The 18567-nt window shown below is 39.8% G+C and overlaps 1 protein-coding gene across 10 annotated transcripts in view; it reads left to right on the top strand.

Annotated features, from left to right (window-relative positions):
- Positions 1–18567, top strand: part of APBB2 (amyloid beta precursor protein binding family B member 2) — a 433360-nt gene that overhangs the window by 343212 nt on the left and 71581 nt on the right. For all 10 annotated transcript variants that reach the window (XM_031942132.1, XM_023506024.2, XM_031942134.1 and 7 more), the window contains 2 exons: positions 4927–5073; positions 14898–15025. In XM_031942132.1, the coding sequence (XP_031797992.1) occupies positions 4927–5073; positions 14898–15025 (275 nt within the window). The remainder of the gene's footprint in view (positions 1–4926; positions 5074–14897; positions 15026–18567) is intronic.

The following is an 18567-nucleotide window of genomic DNA, read 5'->3' as shown; positions in this document are numbered from 1 at the left end:
AAGCCACACCTACATGGTGCTATTTCTCTCATTTAAACATGGCAGTATGTGGTCTCCTCAGCACAGTACCCATCTTCAGAAACTAATCACTTCCTCTTACCATGTAGTCTGAGATGTCCCATCATTATCACTCAAGAATATAACTTTTCTGACACAGGAGGGCAGCACTGAACAATGCATTTTTCTTTGTTTCTTTCTTTATCTTTCTCTCTCTTTCTCTTTCTCTCTTCCTCTTCCTCTTTTTCTCTCTTCCTCTTTTCTTCTTTTTCTTTCTCTCTTTCTCTTTTCTTTATTTCTCTCTTTTCTTCCTTTTTTCCTTTCTTTTCTTTCTTTCTTTTCTTCTCTTCTCTTCTCTTCTCTTTTCTTTCTTTTTCTTTTCTGCTTTCTGTACCAAAAAAAAAATGGTGAGATATAATATCTTCCTTTTCATATGACCATACATGACCATATGGTGGGAATGAGGTTCTTCATATCAGTGAAAAATCATAGCAATGGCCCAAGCAAAGGAAACTTTTTTACCACTTCATTTGATGTGTCTATGTCAATTAAAAAGAAAGAGGCTTCTACTTAGGCACTGGACTGCCCCTTGTGGCGCAGCCCTTCTGTAGGTACATTCTAACAAACTGAAAAGCTTTGTTTTCTGGGCTGAGATGGAATATACTATGATTTCAAGACAGAAAATGAGTCCTTTGAAACCGTAGCAGCTTCTCAGAACAATGTGGAGAGCCACAGATGAGCTAGAAAGGAATCATAGACATATGCATCCCAGTGCCTTCGTGTTGCAAATAAGAACATTAAGAAGCATCCAGATGATGCAAGGGATGGAGCACTGCCCTGAAGTCAAGAGGATCTGAATTCAAATCTGGCCTCAAATACTTGCCACTTATTAGCTTTGTGATCCTGGACTAGTCATTTGACCCCATTTACCTTAGAAAATATAATACAGAACATTAAAGCCCAGTTAAGGAATTTTCTCAAAGTTGACCTTAAAAGTGCTATATAAATATAATTATTATTAAGAAGTAGAGCCAAATTTGTTTTATTTATTTTTTAGCACACATTGCTTTATGAATCATGTTGGGAGAAAAAAAATCAGAGCAAAAAGGAAAACCATGGAAGAGATTAAAAAAAAAAAAACAGAAAAAAGTGAACATAGCACATGTTGATTTACATTGGGTCTCCTTAGTTCTTTTTCTGTTTGCAGATGGTATTTTCTATGACTAAGTCTATTGGGATTGCTTTGGACAGCACCAAGATTTTGATCAGGTTCTCTCCCTCTCGATCCTAGACTCTTTCTACATCCTCTCTTCATATAATAGTGATTCATTTTATCTTACATATTGCATCTTTATTAAATACACATCTTGTCCAGGAAGAAAAATTATTCTGATTCCAAATGAGGTTTTTTTGGTAAAAGCTAATGAAATGTCTTGAGGATAGGGCAGGGAATGAGAAGCCAGTGTCCTTGTTCGTTTTCTTTATTAAGCGATTCTTTTGAGCCAAGCTGGGATTAGGGGCAGGTTTTAATATCCCTTTTCCCAAACACACAGATTTTCAGTGTTGGCCAGTTCTGCTCTCTGTAGCCAGTAGTTTTGGGCAGAGAGCAAAAATGAAATCTAGGGTCACACTGAAGTTCCAGATTGCCCATGTACCAAAGGAGCAATTAAGAAGAATCCAGTGTATCCTGTGCTGACCTGGCTCCCACTGAGCTTTCCGAGCTATGGAGTATGACTGGTCCAGCCTCTTAATGGTTCACATCCTTGTTATCACAGTATATGATCATATGGAAGATTATTGAAAGGCCATTGCACAGTGGGTAGAGCACTGGCTCTGAAATCAGGAGGACCTGAGTTCAAATCTAGTCTCAGACACTTAACACTTCCTGGCTATGTGACCCTGGGCAAGTCACTTAATCCCGGTTGCCTCCATTAGTACACAGTGATGATTGGACAGTGACTTCTCTTCTAAAACTTGATCATTGGAGGCCACAAATTGACAAATTAGGAAAATCCTTTAAAAGATCAACCAGTAATTGTAGAAAAAGGAATTGAACCTTTCTCATCACCAAGAGTGAGAGAAAAATGGCCAGCCCAGGTGTTCCACTATTAGCAATAATTACAACGTGTCAGCTTTGAAAAGCCCTTGATCTCACATTTTGTAAGTGTAGGAGTGGGAAAAGAGACTCAGAGAAAGCAGATGACTTTTCTTATTTGGAGGAGTGTAAATGCTCCCGATAGCTAGAGAATACTTTAAATCCACAGAATTTGGAAGGAGTTGATGACAGTGTTGAAACAGTCAGAGAAAAAGAAATTTAAAATGAACCATGTTATTGCTGACTTGGAAATGTGGAAGGAGACTGAAGTCAGTCAAGACATGGAAAGATGAAAATTAGAGGAATTTAAATTCTAGAATGAGCACAGTGTTATTATTAAGTATGGCAAGGTGTGTGCCATGAATATATGGTATATCTAAATATGCACGTGAGGTAATTTAAAAAGGATTCTGGGTTCTTATTCAGGAGTGAGACAAGGGAGGAAGGTTTCGAAGTAAACAGCTCTACAAAAATCACTTGGATTGATCACAAGAAGGCAAATCATAAACTCAAGATAAACTCTGTGTTTGCCACAGAGCAAACTTGATGTTTATATTTTTTGCATGTGAACAACAGCATCTTGACTTTATAAATATATGTATATTTATATATATGTATATATGTGTGTGTATCTATTATACATATATTTATAAATATACATATATGTATTATATATAAATATAGATATAGATGGATATTCCAGTCTACCACAAATGTTTTGACACTTGGAGTTTCTCCCTGAAAATAAAAACGGGCTAGTGATGCTAATAGCTGTAGTCCTTTATCACAAACATAACTCCCAAAAAGAAAGGGAAGGGAGTAGACAAAGGTAATAGGAATGCACCAAAGCAGTAAGAGCTACATCAAATTGTCTAGGGGGAACTGAGGAAAAAACTGGATGGGGGAGCGAGCAGTTAAGGATACAATTCGAAAAATTGCCAGAACTTTAGATCCGATGCCCTTCAGTTTTTAGCAAGAGGAAGGGAGTCACAGTCCCCAAGATGCTGCCTTCTGAACCTGGCACAGAGGGGTTCCACCAAAGCTCTCCTGAGTGCTCCTCTTTGGGTATGGGGAGACCTGATCTTTTTCTTCACTCGCTGGGCCTAACTCTTGCAGGCTTCCTGGGGCACCAATGAGCTAGGCCATTGGTTTCAGAACATCAGGCAAAATCCTACCCAAATGTGCCAGCTTAATTTTTATCTTTTTTGACGGCATAGGTAGGGAGACACACTGAGGAATGGAGAATTGTCTGACCGAGAAGAATCTAGTGCGAAAGATTCCAGAATTGGGCTGTTTCAGAAAGGGGAAGGCCCAGGTGTCAGGCAGTATAGGGGAGGCCTTCTGTAAAGACTTTCTGGCACATAGGACCTTATGGATGCCATAATATCAAGGAGTTTGGGAAGTCTTAGGTTTGCACATATGTGACTCATAAAGTCTAGAGTAGAATCCTGTAAATAATAGAACATGGGTAATTTTTGAAGTTATCAGAACTTTCTTCTTTTTTCTTTTCTTTGTAAAAGATATCATATATAGATAAGTTTAAAAAAAAAAAGACATACAGCTCACAACTCCTAGGCTACCTTCCTTTGTATTTTTTTATTAATTCCCTTGATATTCCTGACTTTTTGATTGACTCAGTTCTTCTCAACAACACAGTTATCCAAGACAAGTACAAAGGACTCCTTGACTGCCAAGGTGTCGGGATATATTTGGTGCAGTCTAGACTGCAGGCGATCTTTACTAGCCACGTGTGGGCTTTCAGTGCTTTGAGGAAAGCCCACATTTTCAAGGAGGTCTGTGGAGATATGGGGGGGTGAGGGGTGAGGGATCAGAATCAGGAAATGATGGATCTTGGTGCCGAGCAAAAGCCTCCAATGTCACAACCACATGCCTGCCCTGGGGACTCTTGGCTATTCTCTCTGTGAGTTCGTTACCAAAATATATCTGTTCTTCATAAGGGAAATGTTTTTTCACTTTATTCTTTCTTGTGTTTTTTTTCTCTTGATCTGTTTCTTCTTTCACAACTATGGCTAGTATAGAACTATGTTTTACATGATAGCACAAATGTAAACTAGTTGGAACTGTCCACCATCTTTAGAAGAGGTGAAGGAAGGAGGAAGAGAAAAAAACTCTGGAACTTAAAAGTCCAAAAAATGAATGCTAAAAATTTTCTAGTTATCTATCTAAGGAAAAATACTATTATGTAAAAAATGGCATTTTCTATCAAATGAGGGTTCTGGTTGGTTAAACAGCCTTTCTGCATTCTGATGTGATGATTAATCTATCATTTGGTTTTTATCCATTTATTTTTGTGAATCTGCATCTCCATTTGGCATCTCAAAAAGAAAAGAGACTGGCTGGGCAGACAAGAGAGTTTTTAAGAGTCCCCGTAATTGCTTTAACTTGCTTAGGAAAACTCACTTTGCTAAAATTTTAGAAAATCAGATTTGTCATACTCTAGTAGATCTGACCTAGTAGGTGAGGAGTTCTGAATTTCACAGTTTGAAGACACAATAAATGTTTTAGAATGTAACTGCTATGATGTCTGCCTCTGGAATTCAGGATACAGGTATATCTGTGCAAGAACAGTTTGTGAATTGCCTAGACTGACACTGCATTTTCTCTCTCTTTCTTACTTGTTAATACTGTGGCATTCTAGGAAATATTTTGCTTGTGTATAAAAACAAATTATCATTTTCACAAAATACAGTGATCGACAGAAATGGACAAATGCCATTTTATCAAATGAAGTTTTGAGTTTTTAGAGGAAATAAGAGTTCTGTCCACATGTTGATACGTGTGTAATTTCTTTGTTGTCTTCCTGTGTCTTCCAGTGCTTTGCTGTCCGCTCTCTGGGATGGGTAGAAATGGCAGAAGAGGACCTGGCCCCCGGTAAGAGCAGCGTGGCCGTGAATAACTGCATCCGACAGCTTTCGTACTGCAAAAATGACATCCGAGACACAGTCGGCATTTGGGGAGAGGTGAGATCACTTGGCAGAAAAAATTCCCAAAGCCTTCCTTGTAACCCCAGGCTTCCAGAAGGCAGAATAAGAAATAATGCTGCTGCTTAGATCACATCCCCAGGGATTTTCAAAGCACTTCTCACATGCATTTATAGGAAATCCTTGAAAGATCCTGTTTTCGGTGTTTGCCTTCGATAATTAGCTCATGCTATGTTTATGTATTTTGTATGCTTTCTCATATTGAGGTCCCACTCAAGGTGAGGGCTAATAGTTCCACGGTTCCTAGAGAATTGAAAACCTCCTTTGTATATAATCCCTCCCATTGTCTTCCATAGGCCGTTAGCTACCACTGCCAATAAAGAAGCCCTGGGCTTACCTCAGGAAGATCTAGTTCAAATCCGACCCCAGACTCTTACTAGCTAGCAAGTCACTTAACTTCTATTAGTCTGAGTTTCCTCAATTGTAGAATAGGGATAAAAATACCACCGGAGTTATTGTGAGGATCAAATGAGGCAATATCTGTAAAGTCCTCAGCCCAGGGCTGGCACGCAATGTGCTCAGAATAAATGCCTACTCCCTTCCCCCTTCCATTCCTGTCATTTTTCATACTTTGCCTTAATGTTCTTTCTTGAATTCAACTCCCTGAGAAACCACTTTTTAAATCACTGGTTGCTACCATTTTAGAAAGGAGATTAATAAATAACAAAATCTTAAAGATTTATGAAGTCACACAGAATTTAAAAAAAAAGGCAACTTCCTTTCCTTTCCCTCCCCCTTCTCCTTATATTGTTCTGGCAAAGTAGAATAAGGCTTTTAAGAGCATGCCACAATTTTCTTTTCTCCTGGCCCTCTCCATGGTGCTAGCCGTGAAGAAACTCCATTTCTGGTGGGATTATAGAAAAACAGGTGTCCCCTTTGAAGACATCAGCCCCCCAATCCGGAGGAAAGTTTTCTCTTGAGATATAATCCTTCCCTTCAAACCAGAAAGTAAAAATCTTATCATTAGATATTGAGATTGACAGGAAAAATTGTTAATTGACTTAAAGGCAAGTATGTTTTCCTTCTTTTACACAAATGTTTAAAATAAGCAAGTGAACCCCCCTCTCAGTATTTCTACCAGTTATTACATGGTGAAATGTATGTGTGTGTGTGTGTGTGTGTGTGTGTGTGTGTGTTTTCAAAAGGTGGAGAAATATAGAAGGAATACACTCCAGGAAGGGAAGGCACCAAGGAAGGAGAGTTCAGGGAGGGAGTACTCATTTGTGCTGGTTTATACCCAGGATGGTTAGAAATATTAGCCAAGATTGACTGCCAAGGTGTCGGGATATATTTAGTGCAATGTAGACTGCAGGCGATCCTTACTAGCAATGTGGGCTTTCAGTGCTTTGGGGAAAGCCCACAGTTTCAAGGGGTCTATAGAGATATGGGGGGGGGGGGGGAGGGGTGAGGGATCAGAATCAAGAAATGATGGATCTCGGTGCTGAGCAAAAGCCTCCAATGTCACAACCACATGCCTGTCCTGGGGGCTCTTGGCTACTCTCTCTGTGAGCTCGTTACCAAAATATATCTGTTCTTCATTGATCAGATATGTGAGATAGAACATCGCTGTCACAATCGTATGTTATATAAGAAAGGGTTGGGTGCAGGGGGCAATGGACACCGTCACAGAGCTCAGCAGAAAGGGAGAGCATTTTGTTCACACCAGGACTGTAAACTGCCATCCCCAAAGTGCCTGGCACAGTGCTGTGTATGCATAGAAGCTGATATTCGTTGCCTTTATCTACAGTGTTGGTGTGATTCATATTGAGACAGATTTATCCCTTGGGGATGAAGCCCCCTTTCAGCCAGCATTTGGTGATTGGAGATTGAAATTCTCATTTTAATTCTTTGTGCCCTTCATTGCCATCTGCATAAGGGCAAACTATACTGGCTCTCGGAGCCTTATCCAGTTTTTGAGCTGCTCTCACCTCAACCCTGCCCCAAAATCCTGAGATTCCCTCCTAGTCGACTCCCTGCCATTTCCCCCAGTGGCTGTGTCAGACTTTTTACGGTCCTTAGTCTCCTGCTCTTCCTCTGCTTCCTCATTCTCACTCTGTGGCTTAGTTTCCCATCTTGCTGTGAACATTCGACAAATGCAGCAGTGAACCTTTATTAAGCGCCTCTTGTTTGCCAGTTACTCTGGCAAGTGCTGGCAGTACACAGATAAACAATGACACAATCTCTGCCCAAGAAGAACTCAGAACAGCATGGGGGGGATGTTTTACATATACAAATGGGTATAATACAGAACAGAATGTGGTAAGAGTGATCCAGATAAAGTGCTCAAAAGTCATGGGAGCAAGGAGAGATTGCTTTAGCTGGGGAGATCAGGGAAGACTTCCAGGGAAGGCAACACTGTAGGTGAGCTTCAGAGCAGAAAGATTCTCTGCTCTTGTGTGTCCTTCTTTCCATCTGAAATAAGGAAACCTGATTTTGACACTTAGGCACAGCCAGACTATAGGCAAGATCTTTAACCTCTTGCGGCCATTTCCCTCATGTCTAAAACATCGTGGATAATATATATGGCACATACATGTCAGGGTGGTTGTGAAGATGACAATTTTGATGCACTGGATAGTAACAACAGCAAAAACAGCAACAATAATACTAAATAGCAGCTAACATCTGTGTAATATTTAAAGTTAGAAAACCACCTTGTATATGTGTGTATGTGTGTGTGTTTGTATGTTGTGTATATTATCTCATTTGTTCTTTGCAACAACCCTCGGAGGTCCATCCTGTTATTGTCCACCCTGCCTGATTGCAGTCATTGCTCATTACCAAGCCTGCCCCTCTTTGTGCTCCCCCTTCCCACCTCCTCCCTCTCTCTTGCATCATCAGTCTCCTCCACTGGCTCCCTTGCTCTCGTTGCCTGTAAATGTTTTTAGAATGCTAACATTCTGCACAAAATTTGTTCCTCAGCTGTGTGGTACCTCTCTCCAGTGAGCCCTCCTTCCCTTTTCCACCTCTGATTTATGAGCAGAGAGCATGGTCTTTTCTCAATTGTCATCCTGCTTTATCTCTCTATAGAATTTTCTACCGTTAATCAGACAGCTAGCTATATGGTGCATTGGATCGAACGTTGGACTTGGCGTGAGGAAGACCTTCAGATTCAGTCACTGTGACCTGGGGCATATCGCTTAATGATCTCAGTCTCCCGATTTGTAAAATGGTGATAAAAATAATACTTCTTACCTCCCAGGGTGGTTTTGAAGATCAAATGAGACAATATATACAAAATAGTGTATAAATCTTAAACACTCTGCAAAGTCCCAGTTTAAAAGTCTCAGTTAAGTTTTAAACTTAATAGTTTAATAGCTATATTCCATCTATAGCTAAAGATTGAAATAAAGCTTTGGGAATGCCCTGATGTGAGTATCTATCATTGTTTTTATTATTAATCACTTTCTCTGTCTTGTAACTCTCCACCTTGACTCTGTACTCTCCTTGTTCTCCATCAACCTCTATAATCATTTCTTTTGTCTTCCTAAAATTCTCCTTCTTCAATTTTCCTCCAGCTATGGAAATTCCCCAATGTTCTGCCCTTAGCCTTCTTTCTCTTTTTTTCTCTCTAGACTCCAGCTTCTTAAACTGTGCTTTGCAAGCCTATATGCAGTCTTGTAACAATGTGGGGGCTGCAAAATTATGGTTTATTATCAGTGTTTATACCTATTTTATATACCTGTATACCCAGAGTCATGTAAAAATTTCTTGGGTGAAAAGGGGTCACGAGTGGAAAAAGTTTTAAGTAGCCCTGCTCTGGACTACCGGTAGTGATACTACATATTCTTGAGGCTACAATTATCAGGTCTTTGAAGGTGATTCTCAAATCTATGTCCTTAGTCCTATCCCTTGTCCTTAGCCCTATGTCTTGTTCCAAGCTATCCAGACTTATATTTCCAATTGCCTGTTGAACGTCTATATGTGTATGTATAGCCACCGTATATGTTATGTATACATCCACTGTCAATTCAAGTTCAACATATTTTCATCCCCTACCCTCTCCTTTCTTTTGACTTCTTCCCTCTGTTAATGACAAAACTGCCTTCCCACTTACCTAGACTTGAAGTTTCAAATCCATTTTTAACTCTTTCTCCCTCTATACCCAATTAGTTGCCAAGCACTGTCAATTCTACCTTTAAAAATGTCTCTTGCATTTGTGCTGCTTTATCTGTTGCCATGACTACCATCCAGGTTCAGGCTTGTGTTATCTTTGAACTGAACTAGAGGAACAACCTCTTAACTAGATTTCTTACTTCCATCTTTCCCATCCTAGCTCATCATTCATACCCACTGCTGCCAGAATTATATTCTCCCAAGCACATCACTTCTCTGTTAAAAGCTACAGCAAATCTATACTTTCCTGAATAAAATTCAGATTATCCCCTGGGTCCCTGAAGGTCTTCCATCGGCAGAATCCTCATAGGAGTTTATTTTCAGACATGTCAGGTTTGAGATGGTGTCAGGACATTGCACTGGAAAGATCAGCCTTCAGGACTGGGTGATTCATAGAACAAACTGATAGCATTCAAAACATTTTGGGGCCATTGTTGCAAATACTCAAGAGAACGCAGTGTTTTTTTATGTACTTTGAGGAATCTGTGTTCAAACATTTGATATGCTAATCGCAAGGCATCTTGTATTCCTAAGGATTTTTACTATTTCTCAGCTAAAATAAAAACATTTTTTAGAAATTTGCATTTCGATATTATCACTCATTCAGAGTAGCCTTTTTTTGGTTTGGTTTAAATTAATAAGGTTTATTACATTGTTTAGCCTTATTGGATCATCCTCAAAATAATGTCTTCGGAGTCTTGTCTTTCTAGTAAATAAGTGTGTAGATGTAGTAATCAAATCGATTTATCAATGAAGGTCCATCTTTCCAGATCTCAAAGAGAAAAGGGAAATATGCTTTTCAGTAACATTGGATATTTAGGAAGTTTTGTCCGCAGCACCCCGGGCAGTGTCCAAGTTCTTATATGTTACTAACATGAATGAAAAGAATTAAATGATCATGCAAAAAAAATGTAAAAGTGTTCAGTAGAAGAAATTAGGTTGTAGAAGTTGCTCTTGCAACGTGAATCTCCTTCTGGGTTTCCATCTGCCTTGGGACCTTTAGCCCTTTTCATTGTCTTCACCTTCACTTCCAATTCCTCCTTCCCTCAGTTCTCCCCCAGATCTTTCCTACTCTTGCTATACTCTTACTCCTCCTGACCTCCCCAAGAGGACCCTTCCAGTCACCTGGATCTCATCCCTTCTGCCTTGGCTAGCCTCCTCTCAAGTCTCTTCCCCACAGCTTGCAACCCTCCCCTCCCCAGCTAACAGTTAAAGCCATTCCTTTGCTCTGTCCAGAGTTCCTTATTCTGTCCAGAAGCCGGGAGGAATTCTCTGCTGGCATTTAAAGCCCTTCTTACCCTGGCATGGTCTCCTTGCATTTTAATCCCCTCTGCATGTATGATCCAACGACTGTGGCTCTTCTTGCTTTATCTCGAATATAAGACTCCATCTTCCCATTTGGTGCCTTTTCACTGGTCGCCACTCATGGCCATGTTGCTTTCTCTCCTGACCTCTCAATCTTGTTTTCTTTAAAACTCAGCTTAAACCTCCCCTTCTACAGAAGGCCGACCACATCTGGCTCCTGACTCCCTCTTTTAGCACAAGTGGTTCTTTGGGTTTCTCCTTCTTTACCTTCATCTCAAATACAATTCAGGTACCGATTTCTACTTGAAGCCTTTTCCAATTCTCCCGAATTACTTTGTCCATGCTTTTCATTTATTGCTATGTGTATATTTTGTGCTCTCCACTACCCTCCAGCCTCCCCTGGAAGCTAGGGAATATTTCTTTTTTGTCTTAAGGTTACCATCATCCAGCATGATACATTGCATATAATTTGAGCTTAATAAATATTTTTTGAATTGAATTGCTGCCCCCTCGATTACTATTAGTCTTCATCTCTGACATTTGCATTCATTTGCATGATTGTATTTGTAAACAAAAATCTCTGTTATAGTTCTTGTTGGGTTATTTTAGCCTCCAGTTTTTTTTTCTTATTTTCCCAATTTGGATCGTTGGCTTCTTCCTTAGTTGCTTATTTTTATTTTTCTAAGAACATCTTATTTTTCCTTATTTGATTTTTAAATTCCTTCCTTTTTATCTGCATCTCACCATGTCCTTCTTCTGCTCTGAAACCTCCCATGACTCTTCCCTAACAAAAACACTAAAATCCATATTTGCTTAGCTAAAATTTTAAGTCCCCCTGAAATGGGGCCTCAGAATCTTTTTTTATTCATTTTGTCTTACTACTCCTCTACTCAAACCATTCGATTTTACGATATTGGCTATTTGTTATTCCAAACCTCACTCATATGACTCTGTACTACCAGTTCTGCCCCTTCTACCTACTGAAAAAAAAATCCCATTACAAGGTTCTTTATGACTAAAAAAAATGATCTAAACATATTCTTTGGAACTCTAGAACAGGAGGAGGTAAGTGATTCAGAGCACTGGCCCTGGAGTCAGGAGGACAAGTTATGGTTCCAGACACCCAGACATTCACAGGTATCAGGTCATCAGCTCTTCCTCCCACCAGTTATCCTTCCTCATCCTCTTGTGGCAGGTCACCAAGTACAGGGGATTTGGATGCTGAGAATGTGCTCTAATCTTAGTTCTGCTCTCTTGGCTCTTGGTGTAATCCCTGTTGAACATTCTCTTCAGATCTCTGTTTCCTCATTGGACTGGATGCCCCTGAGGTCCCTTTTGCCCTGAAGTCTTGGACCATTTAATTCTAGGACCCTTTGGCCCCTTCCTCCAAGCTTGTCGGCTTCTATCAGAACGAGAACCCAATCTTCCCGATGGCATCTCCATGATCTTTTAAAGGGCCCCGTATGATTTACCAGTCACATCTTTCAATCCCTTCAGGGTCTTGGGATGGAACTGATCACCTGGGTCTGGTGACTCAGACTCTTTAAGAAGATCCAGTATACTTCCTTTGGGTATCATGTCACTCTTTTCAGGGAAAAGGGGGAGAAATAGGAGAGTGAGTAACTCAGTCTTCTCTCCAGGGTTCTTTCCATCTATCCCACTGCCCCAGAGCCTCAGTATCATCCCTTCTTTGACCCTCCCCCTTTTTTCTGAGACAACTTTTTAACGAATACTCCCTTTGACCCATTCTGAGCTCTTTCCCTTGGTACTGTTCTCACAGAACTATTCCCCCAATCTTGGCTCTCCTTGTTCTTCCTTTCCTCAAATTCTCTCCGATTTCCTGTAGATCCCCACAGACCAGAAACTGCTTACAGGTGGGCACTATGTGACTTTTCACCCTTGAATGAAAGCTCCCCGGACCAAGCAGAGTGTCCTGTCCCTGGTGGAAGGCTAATCAATGTCTGTTTTGTTAAGTGACTCAGAGCCTTTACATGCTGGCTTGGATTTTGTTTATTTGAATATGTTCATTTTCCCAACCATATTGTGAGATCCCAAGGGAAGGGATGGATGGCACACAAGGATAATTGTTTTTTATAGCGTTGCATCCCCACGGTCCCATGATAAGGCAGTGGAGACACAAGATAAATGTGTGAGGGAACTTAGGCACATCATAAATATGTGAGCGAACTGGCTGCCAACATTTATCTTGCTCATTTCCTGCTGGATGTGGAGCATTCTTTACCTATTAGTATCTTTAAAAGCTGCTTCTCACATAGAAAGGAGATTTTACTTTGGGAGGATCCCTCAGTCCAGTGAAAGGTTTGTAACCCTCTCACAAGCTGGAAGGGATCTAGGAGAGACTATTGACTGAAAGCACCTTATTGTACAGATGGGGAACCCGGGGTGAAGGGACTTGTCCAAGATCACATAAGTAGTAAGTAATCAAGCCAGCTGCTGTGACTCCAGATTCAACTTTCCTTCCATAATACTTGGAATAGGGATTAGGGGAGAGGACATTAAAAAAGTTAAAGATAGGTTGCTTTAAAATACACTATTAATTTACATCAACAAAGTTATAATAAATATAATTTTAAGTAAATAATATTATAAAAAAATACAAAGTAAGCTTTAAAACTAGAAATAATGTTTCCTTTCCCCAAGTCACTCTTATTCCCATTTTCTTCACTAGAATTTTTATATAATTATTGTATATTCATTATATATCATTCCTCTTCTCTGGAAGAGGGATAATAGTTCTTGTGTTACCTTATTACCGTAGTAGGTTTGCTGTGGAAAGCAGCCGCCCCTCATTGTTATAAGGGCTCTCCCTCACTCTGCTTTCTGAACGTCTTCCAGAACTTCATAAAGTGCTTTTTTTTTTTTTGTCAGTCTGAACTGTTCCCAGTGGGTTAAACTTGCACCTTCGCATCCTTCTTGCTCATTTGTGAGTTTGCTTGGGACCAAGCGCGTTCTGCACGTTTCTTTTGGCACTTGATAACTATCTGCACAATCATTACAGAGATAGCAGTTGAATCAAAGGCAGACCATCCAACATTGAACTTGTAATAAGGGGCAATTGCAGAAATCCTGAAACTGGAGTCCAAGATCCTCTTTTCAAACATTAACTCTGCAGGTTAAGGACCCATGTGACCTTGGGCAGTGAATTCACTTCATCTCCCTTGGTCTCAATTTTCTGGGTTATCAGCGGTTGGACTAGCTCCTTCCTTTTCTTTTTTACTTTTAATAATATTTTATTTTTCCAAATACATGCAAAGATAGTTTTCAATCTTGCAAAATCTTATGTTTCAAATTTCTCTCCCAGCCTTCCCGAGGGAACAAGCAATCCGATATAGGTTAAACATGTGCAATTCTTCTAAACACATTCCCTTATCCATCAAGCTACGAGAAAAATCCCATTAAAAATGGGGGTGGGGGGAATGCAAGAAAGAAAACAAAACAAGCAAACAATAACAACAAAAAGGCTGAAAATACTAGGCTTTGGTCCACATTCAGACTAGCTCTTTTCTCAGGCTTTTGGTTCTCTCTTCCAACTCCCTTTATCTTGCACATCCAGTTCCTTGTCCAGTCATGTCTTCCTTCTCTTGAATCCCATTTTCTTTTCTCTTCCTATTATTACCAGCATAGGACAAGCACTCATTACCATCCACCTTAACCTTTAGCCTCCTAATTGATCTTCCATTTCCTTCCTTCATTAATCCATCCTTCAAACCTTCCTCTGTCTTGTCATCCTTTGGGGCCTCTGTTACCTCCCGAAAATCATTCGCACTCACTATTTGAAGCCCTCGGAATATTAGCATTAAATTGGAAGTGCTCTCTAATCTTCCCCTAGACATTTTTCATACAGTTCTTCTCATATGTACCCTTTAGCCAGATGAACTACTGGATCCCCTCTGTTCATTGCCCATATTTTCCCACCCCGTCATCTTTTCTCATCCTGTCCCCTTTGCCTGAGATGTTTTTACTTCACTCTCTGCTTTTTGAATTCTGAGCTTTGAAGTGAAACACAAATGCCTCTTCTGCCAGAAATACATTTTTGTTCACTCCACTTGGGCATCAAACAGAATTGTTATTGTCTATTATGTATCATCTTGTAATAAAATTTTTTTGTCATATAATTTCAATGATGTTCAGGGACTGTTATTTACTTAAGACTCATTTAAACTATGTCTCTTTCAGCACCTAGCTCAGCGCTCTGTTCACACTAGGTCCTTCAAAGATGATTATTCTCTTCCTTTAGAATGAACTTTGACTATTTTCTACAGAATTATTACAAAATAACTCTTGCTTTCCTCTTCTCCCAAAAAATATCTAGTTGTCCAGGAAGCATAAAGTTCACACCTTGCTTTCTCATTGAATTCTAGGGGAAAGACATGTATCTCATTCTGGAGAATGACATGCTAAATCTGGTTGATCCCATGGACCGCACTGTCCTTCATTCTCAACCCATCGTGAGCATCCGTGTATGGGGCGTGGGCCGAGACAATGGCCGGTGAGTCATGCAAATTGTTCCTTTATTATTTTGAGTCTAGAACTGACTTCTGATTTATACCAGTCATCACTGTACTTAGTGCCATTGGTGTGGGATTGTTTGGGTTTTTTTAATAAATAAATTTTGTTCCTATTTTTGCACTCACTAAATAAAATCTGGGGATATTCTGAGTTTAGAATCTTTAAAAATAAAAAGCACTTTCTAACTATATGGGCAAGTGTGCATGTGTATAGGCAGACCTGCATGCATACATATGTATATATAAATATGTCATATCTATATCATGTATTCATAAATACAGATACATTCATATGCATATACGTACACATGTGCATAAACACTTCCCTGCCTGATGAATCTTCTAGGCTTTTCACTTTCCAGGTCAAAAATGCATTCAGTGTTCTGTGTTCCTGTTCTACAAATTCTCCTCCTGTCTGGATCTAAATGCAAGCCCAGTTCTGGGCTGATCCAGACTTTCTCAAGAACTCTTGCTTTCCTCCCTTCCCTTTTCTGTAGTTCTTGCTTTTTTTTTTTTTGTTCTCCATCATTATTATAATTCAATAAGGGGGCTTGAAAACAGGAGTTCATATAATATGGAGTCATAGTTCTTGTGTCTGTAAATTATGTTTTAATAAACATGTAAATTATGCTTTAATAAACATAATGAGGTAGAGATTAAATGGATACTTTCAGTTAAAAATTTGTATGCTATCAGTTTGTATTCCCAAATCTTCATATTCTAATTTCTGTCAAAAATCTTTTCAATGTATATTTCTGAACAAAATCTACCATAATCTATTTTTCTGGCTTGAATATAAGTTTCCTTATCATGACTCGAGTTTGGGTTTTTCTGATTACTTTTTTAAAAATATTTGGGCTAACTTTCCATATACTCTTATATGAGATCCCAGTGATCAAAGAATTAGCATAGAATTCAATAAGGAATGTGAAAGATATTTAATTTTCTTTATTCTTTGTTTTAGAAGGCCTTTCCAGATTGTCTCAGGGATGTCACTGATGGTCTGAGAATGACCACTGTGACGTGGATGTAAATCTGTGTCAGTCCCTGGTGCTTGAGAGAGGGTGTTTTAGCTAATGTCCTATGAAATAGACAAAGGACAAAGGCTCCTGTTCTTGACCTTCTTTTATCATTAGGAGGTACTGTCATTTGAGGAGGAATTAACCCCAGCTTTTGGCCCTTCTCAGTCATACTGGCCATTGACGTGAATAGATCTCTTGGCAGTGGGAGTTAGGGAGAGGTACAGTCCTCCAAATTATGGTCCTGAAGGAAGCTTGATGGAAGGAGAGGGCTGAAATGTGCTCTCTGCCTGCTAATTAGGCAGATCTTCTTGGAGGGCTGATTGCTTCTTTGAATTGTCATGTGTGAACCAGGAGGCCGGCCAGGGATGCTGGGCACTTCAGACTAAAGTGAGCTGATTCTTCAGCAGGCTGCAGACTCACGCTCTCAGACTAGAGGATGTAGAGGGAATTTAGTGATTTTAAAAAGTGCTGATGTATCATTCAGTATTTTCTAGCACAGACTTGACCTAAATGCTCTGCCTTCAACCACTCCATCCTCTCACACCTTGAAGGTGGCTGCTGCTCAGGAGTAAGCTCAGAAGTCAGGGAGATGGAGGGACCTAGGAACAGGCAGGAGACCCAGGGGAAAAGTAGGTGGTGGTGGGTTTTTAACAAGTGTAAGGCTTTAAAAGTTTTAATTCCTGGGAAAATTTGCTGTGGAATGGTGATTGGATGGTGTAACTTTTCGCTTTTGCTGGATATTCTGAGTTCCGGACACAGCATTAAATATTAGGGGAACTTGAAAGAACATAGTGTAACATCCAGATTAATGAATATAGTAAGTTCTTGTGAACGAGAGAAATTTGCCAGTACCTTTGATTTTGTGTGTGTCTGTGTCTGTGCATATATCATGTGTCTGTATTGATATTATATATCACATTTATATTGATGTAGACATACCAATATAGAGAAAATTCTATATATCCAGTTTTTGAAATTAGTTATGACTTGATGACTGCAGGTAAGTAATCAGGAAACGTGCTTTGAAATGACTATCAAAGGAAGGGCTTTTGCTAGCTTCAGAGTCACAGGTTTGCATTTTCTAGTTATTGAAGATTTCGAAATTACTACAAAACAAGAAGAGATCTTAAATGGCACCAGTGTAAAACGGCTTACTCCTGGAGCCAGACTCTCCTTTTTGGTGATGAAGCATGAACGTGGGTCTGGAGAGGGTTCAGAGATCCTGCTGCTCTGTGGCTTGGAAGGGGTTTTATAACTCAGAACCTCCATCTACAGGTGAATGGGTTTAGGCTTCTCCGGAGTGACGTACTCCTTAGTCTCACCCAGTCCTTACAAATAAGTACACCGGTGGAAGTGGGAGTTGTTTGTGGAGGGTTCAGGAACTTGTACATGAGAACAAAATTGAAACCTAGAGTTTCCAAGGGCTGCTAGAGCCAGCTTCAACTGTGAGCCACTAGGTAAATGTTCAGGACTTGTTCACTTTCAGGCGATGTTCATTTTTGCTTTGGAAATCAGTGAAGCTACAAATCTTGGTTTATTGTTCAGTCTAGACTTAAGAAAGCAATGGCAAAAAATGTTAATAACCCAGATTAAATTTAGAAGTGTGTCATGTATCATTTTCTGCTGGGTCGGTCGTTAAACATTTACCTGCATGCTGCCGCCAATAACTCTTTCCATACCAGCCATCAGAATGGGGGATTTAAATGTTGGCAGCTCTTGGGCTGAGCCACCTTTTGAAGCAATGAATTAAGGAAAAAGCAGGAGAGAGGAAAGCACGTTCTTTCTCCCTATTGGTCCCCTGAGCTTCGGACTCCCTAGAAGAATGTGTCTCTGAAATTACAGTGTTTTTAACTTCCTCTGCTTCCAGTTTTTATTTTTCTTTTAAGAGCAAATGTAATTTGAAATGCTGAAAAGGAAAGAGGTTTTAACTTTGCCATGAATAAAACATAAAAGTGTTTCATTTTGCTTGCGAAAATGAGCCCCATTTCCCATTTTCTTTAGTAGCTTTCCTTGCTGAGCAAATGGACTATCTTTGGGGACTTCTTCACAGAATTAAAGGGAATAGTAAAATTCTGCTGTACCCAGGGCTTGAAGGACAGAAATTCTTTGTCAAAATTCAGAGCAGTTCCCTTAATAGCATAGTTTCAAAATTAGCAAAGAAAGTTTAGTCTTGGCAGTTACTTCCTCCAAGGGAATCTTGTGATCTTCATGGAAATTTTTTACGTGGTGAGTCCCTGGGAATCCAGTGATCTCAGCGATCTTTCACTAGGAATGATGGGATCAGTTACAGGAGCTCCCAATGGGAAACGGTTGCTCGTTTCACATCTAGATCCTGATGAGCGCAGCTAACTCATCTTGGGAAGGGGTCGTGTTATTTAAATTTACACTACATATTTCCATCGGGCTGGAACCAATTACCATATTTTACAAAAATGTAACTGCACGTAATGTGAATTAAAAACATGTTACCTCCAAGTGGATTCATTATTCACACCAGTTAG

This window comes from Sarcophilus harrisii, chromosome 6 (assembly GCF_902635505.1).
Source record: "Sarcophilus harrisii chromosome 6, mSarHar1.11, whole genome shotgun sequence".
Lineage (NCBI taxonomy): Eukaryota > Metazoa > Chordata > Mammalia > Dasyuromorphia > Dasyuridae > Sarcophilus > Sarcophilus harrisii.
This window is presented reverse-complemented; position numbering and strand designations above follow the sequence as displayed.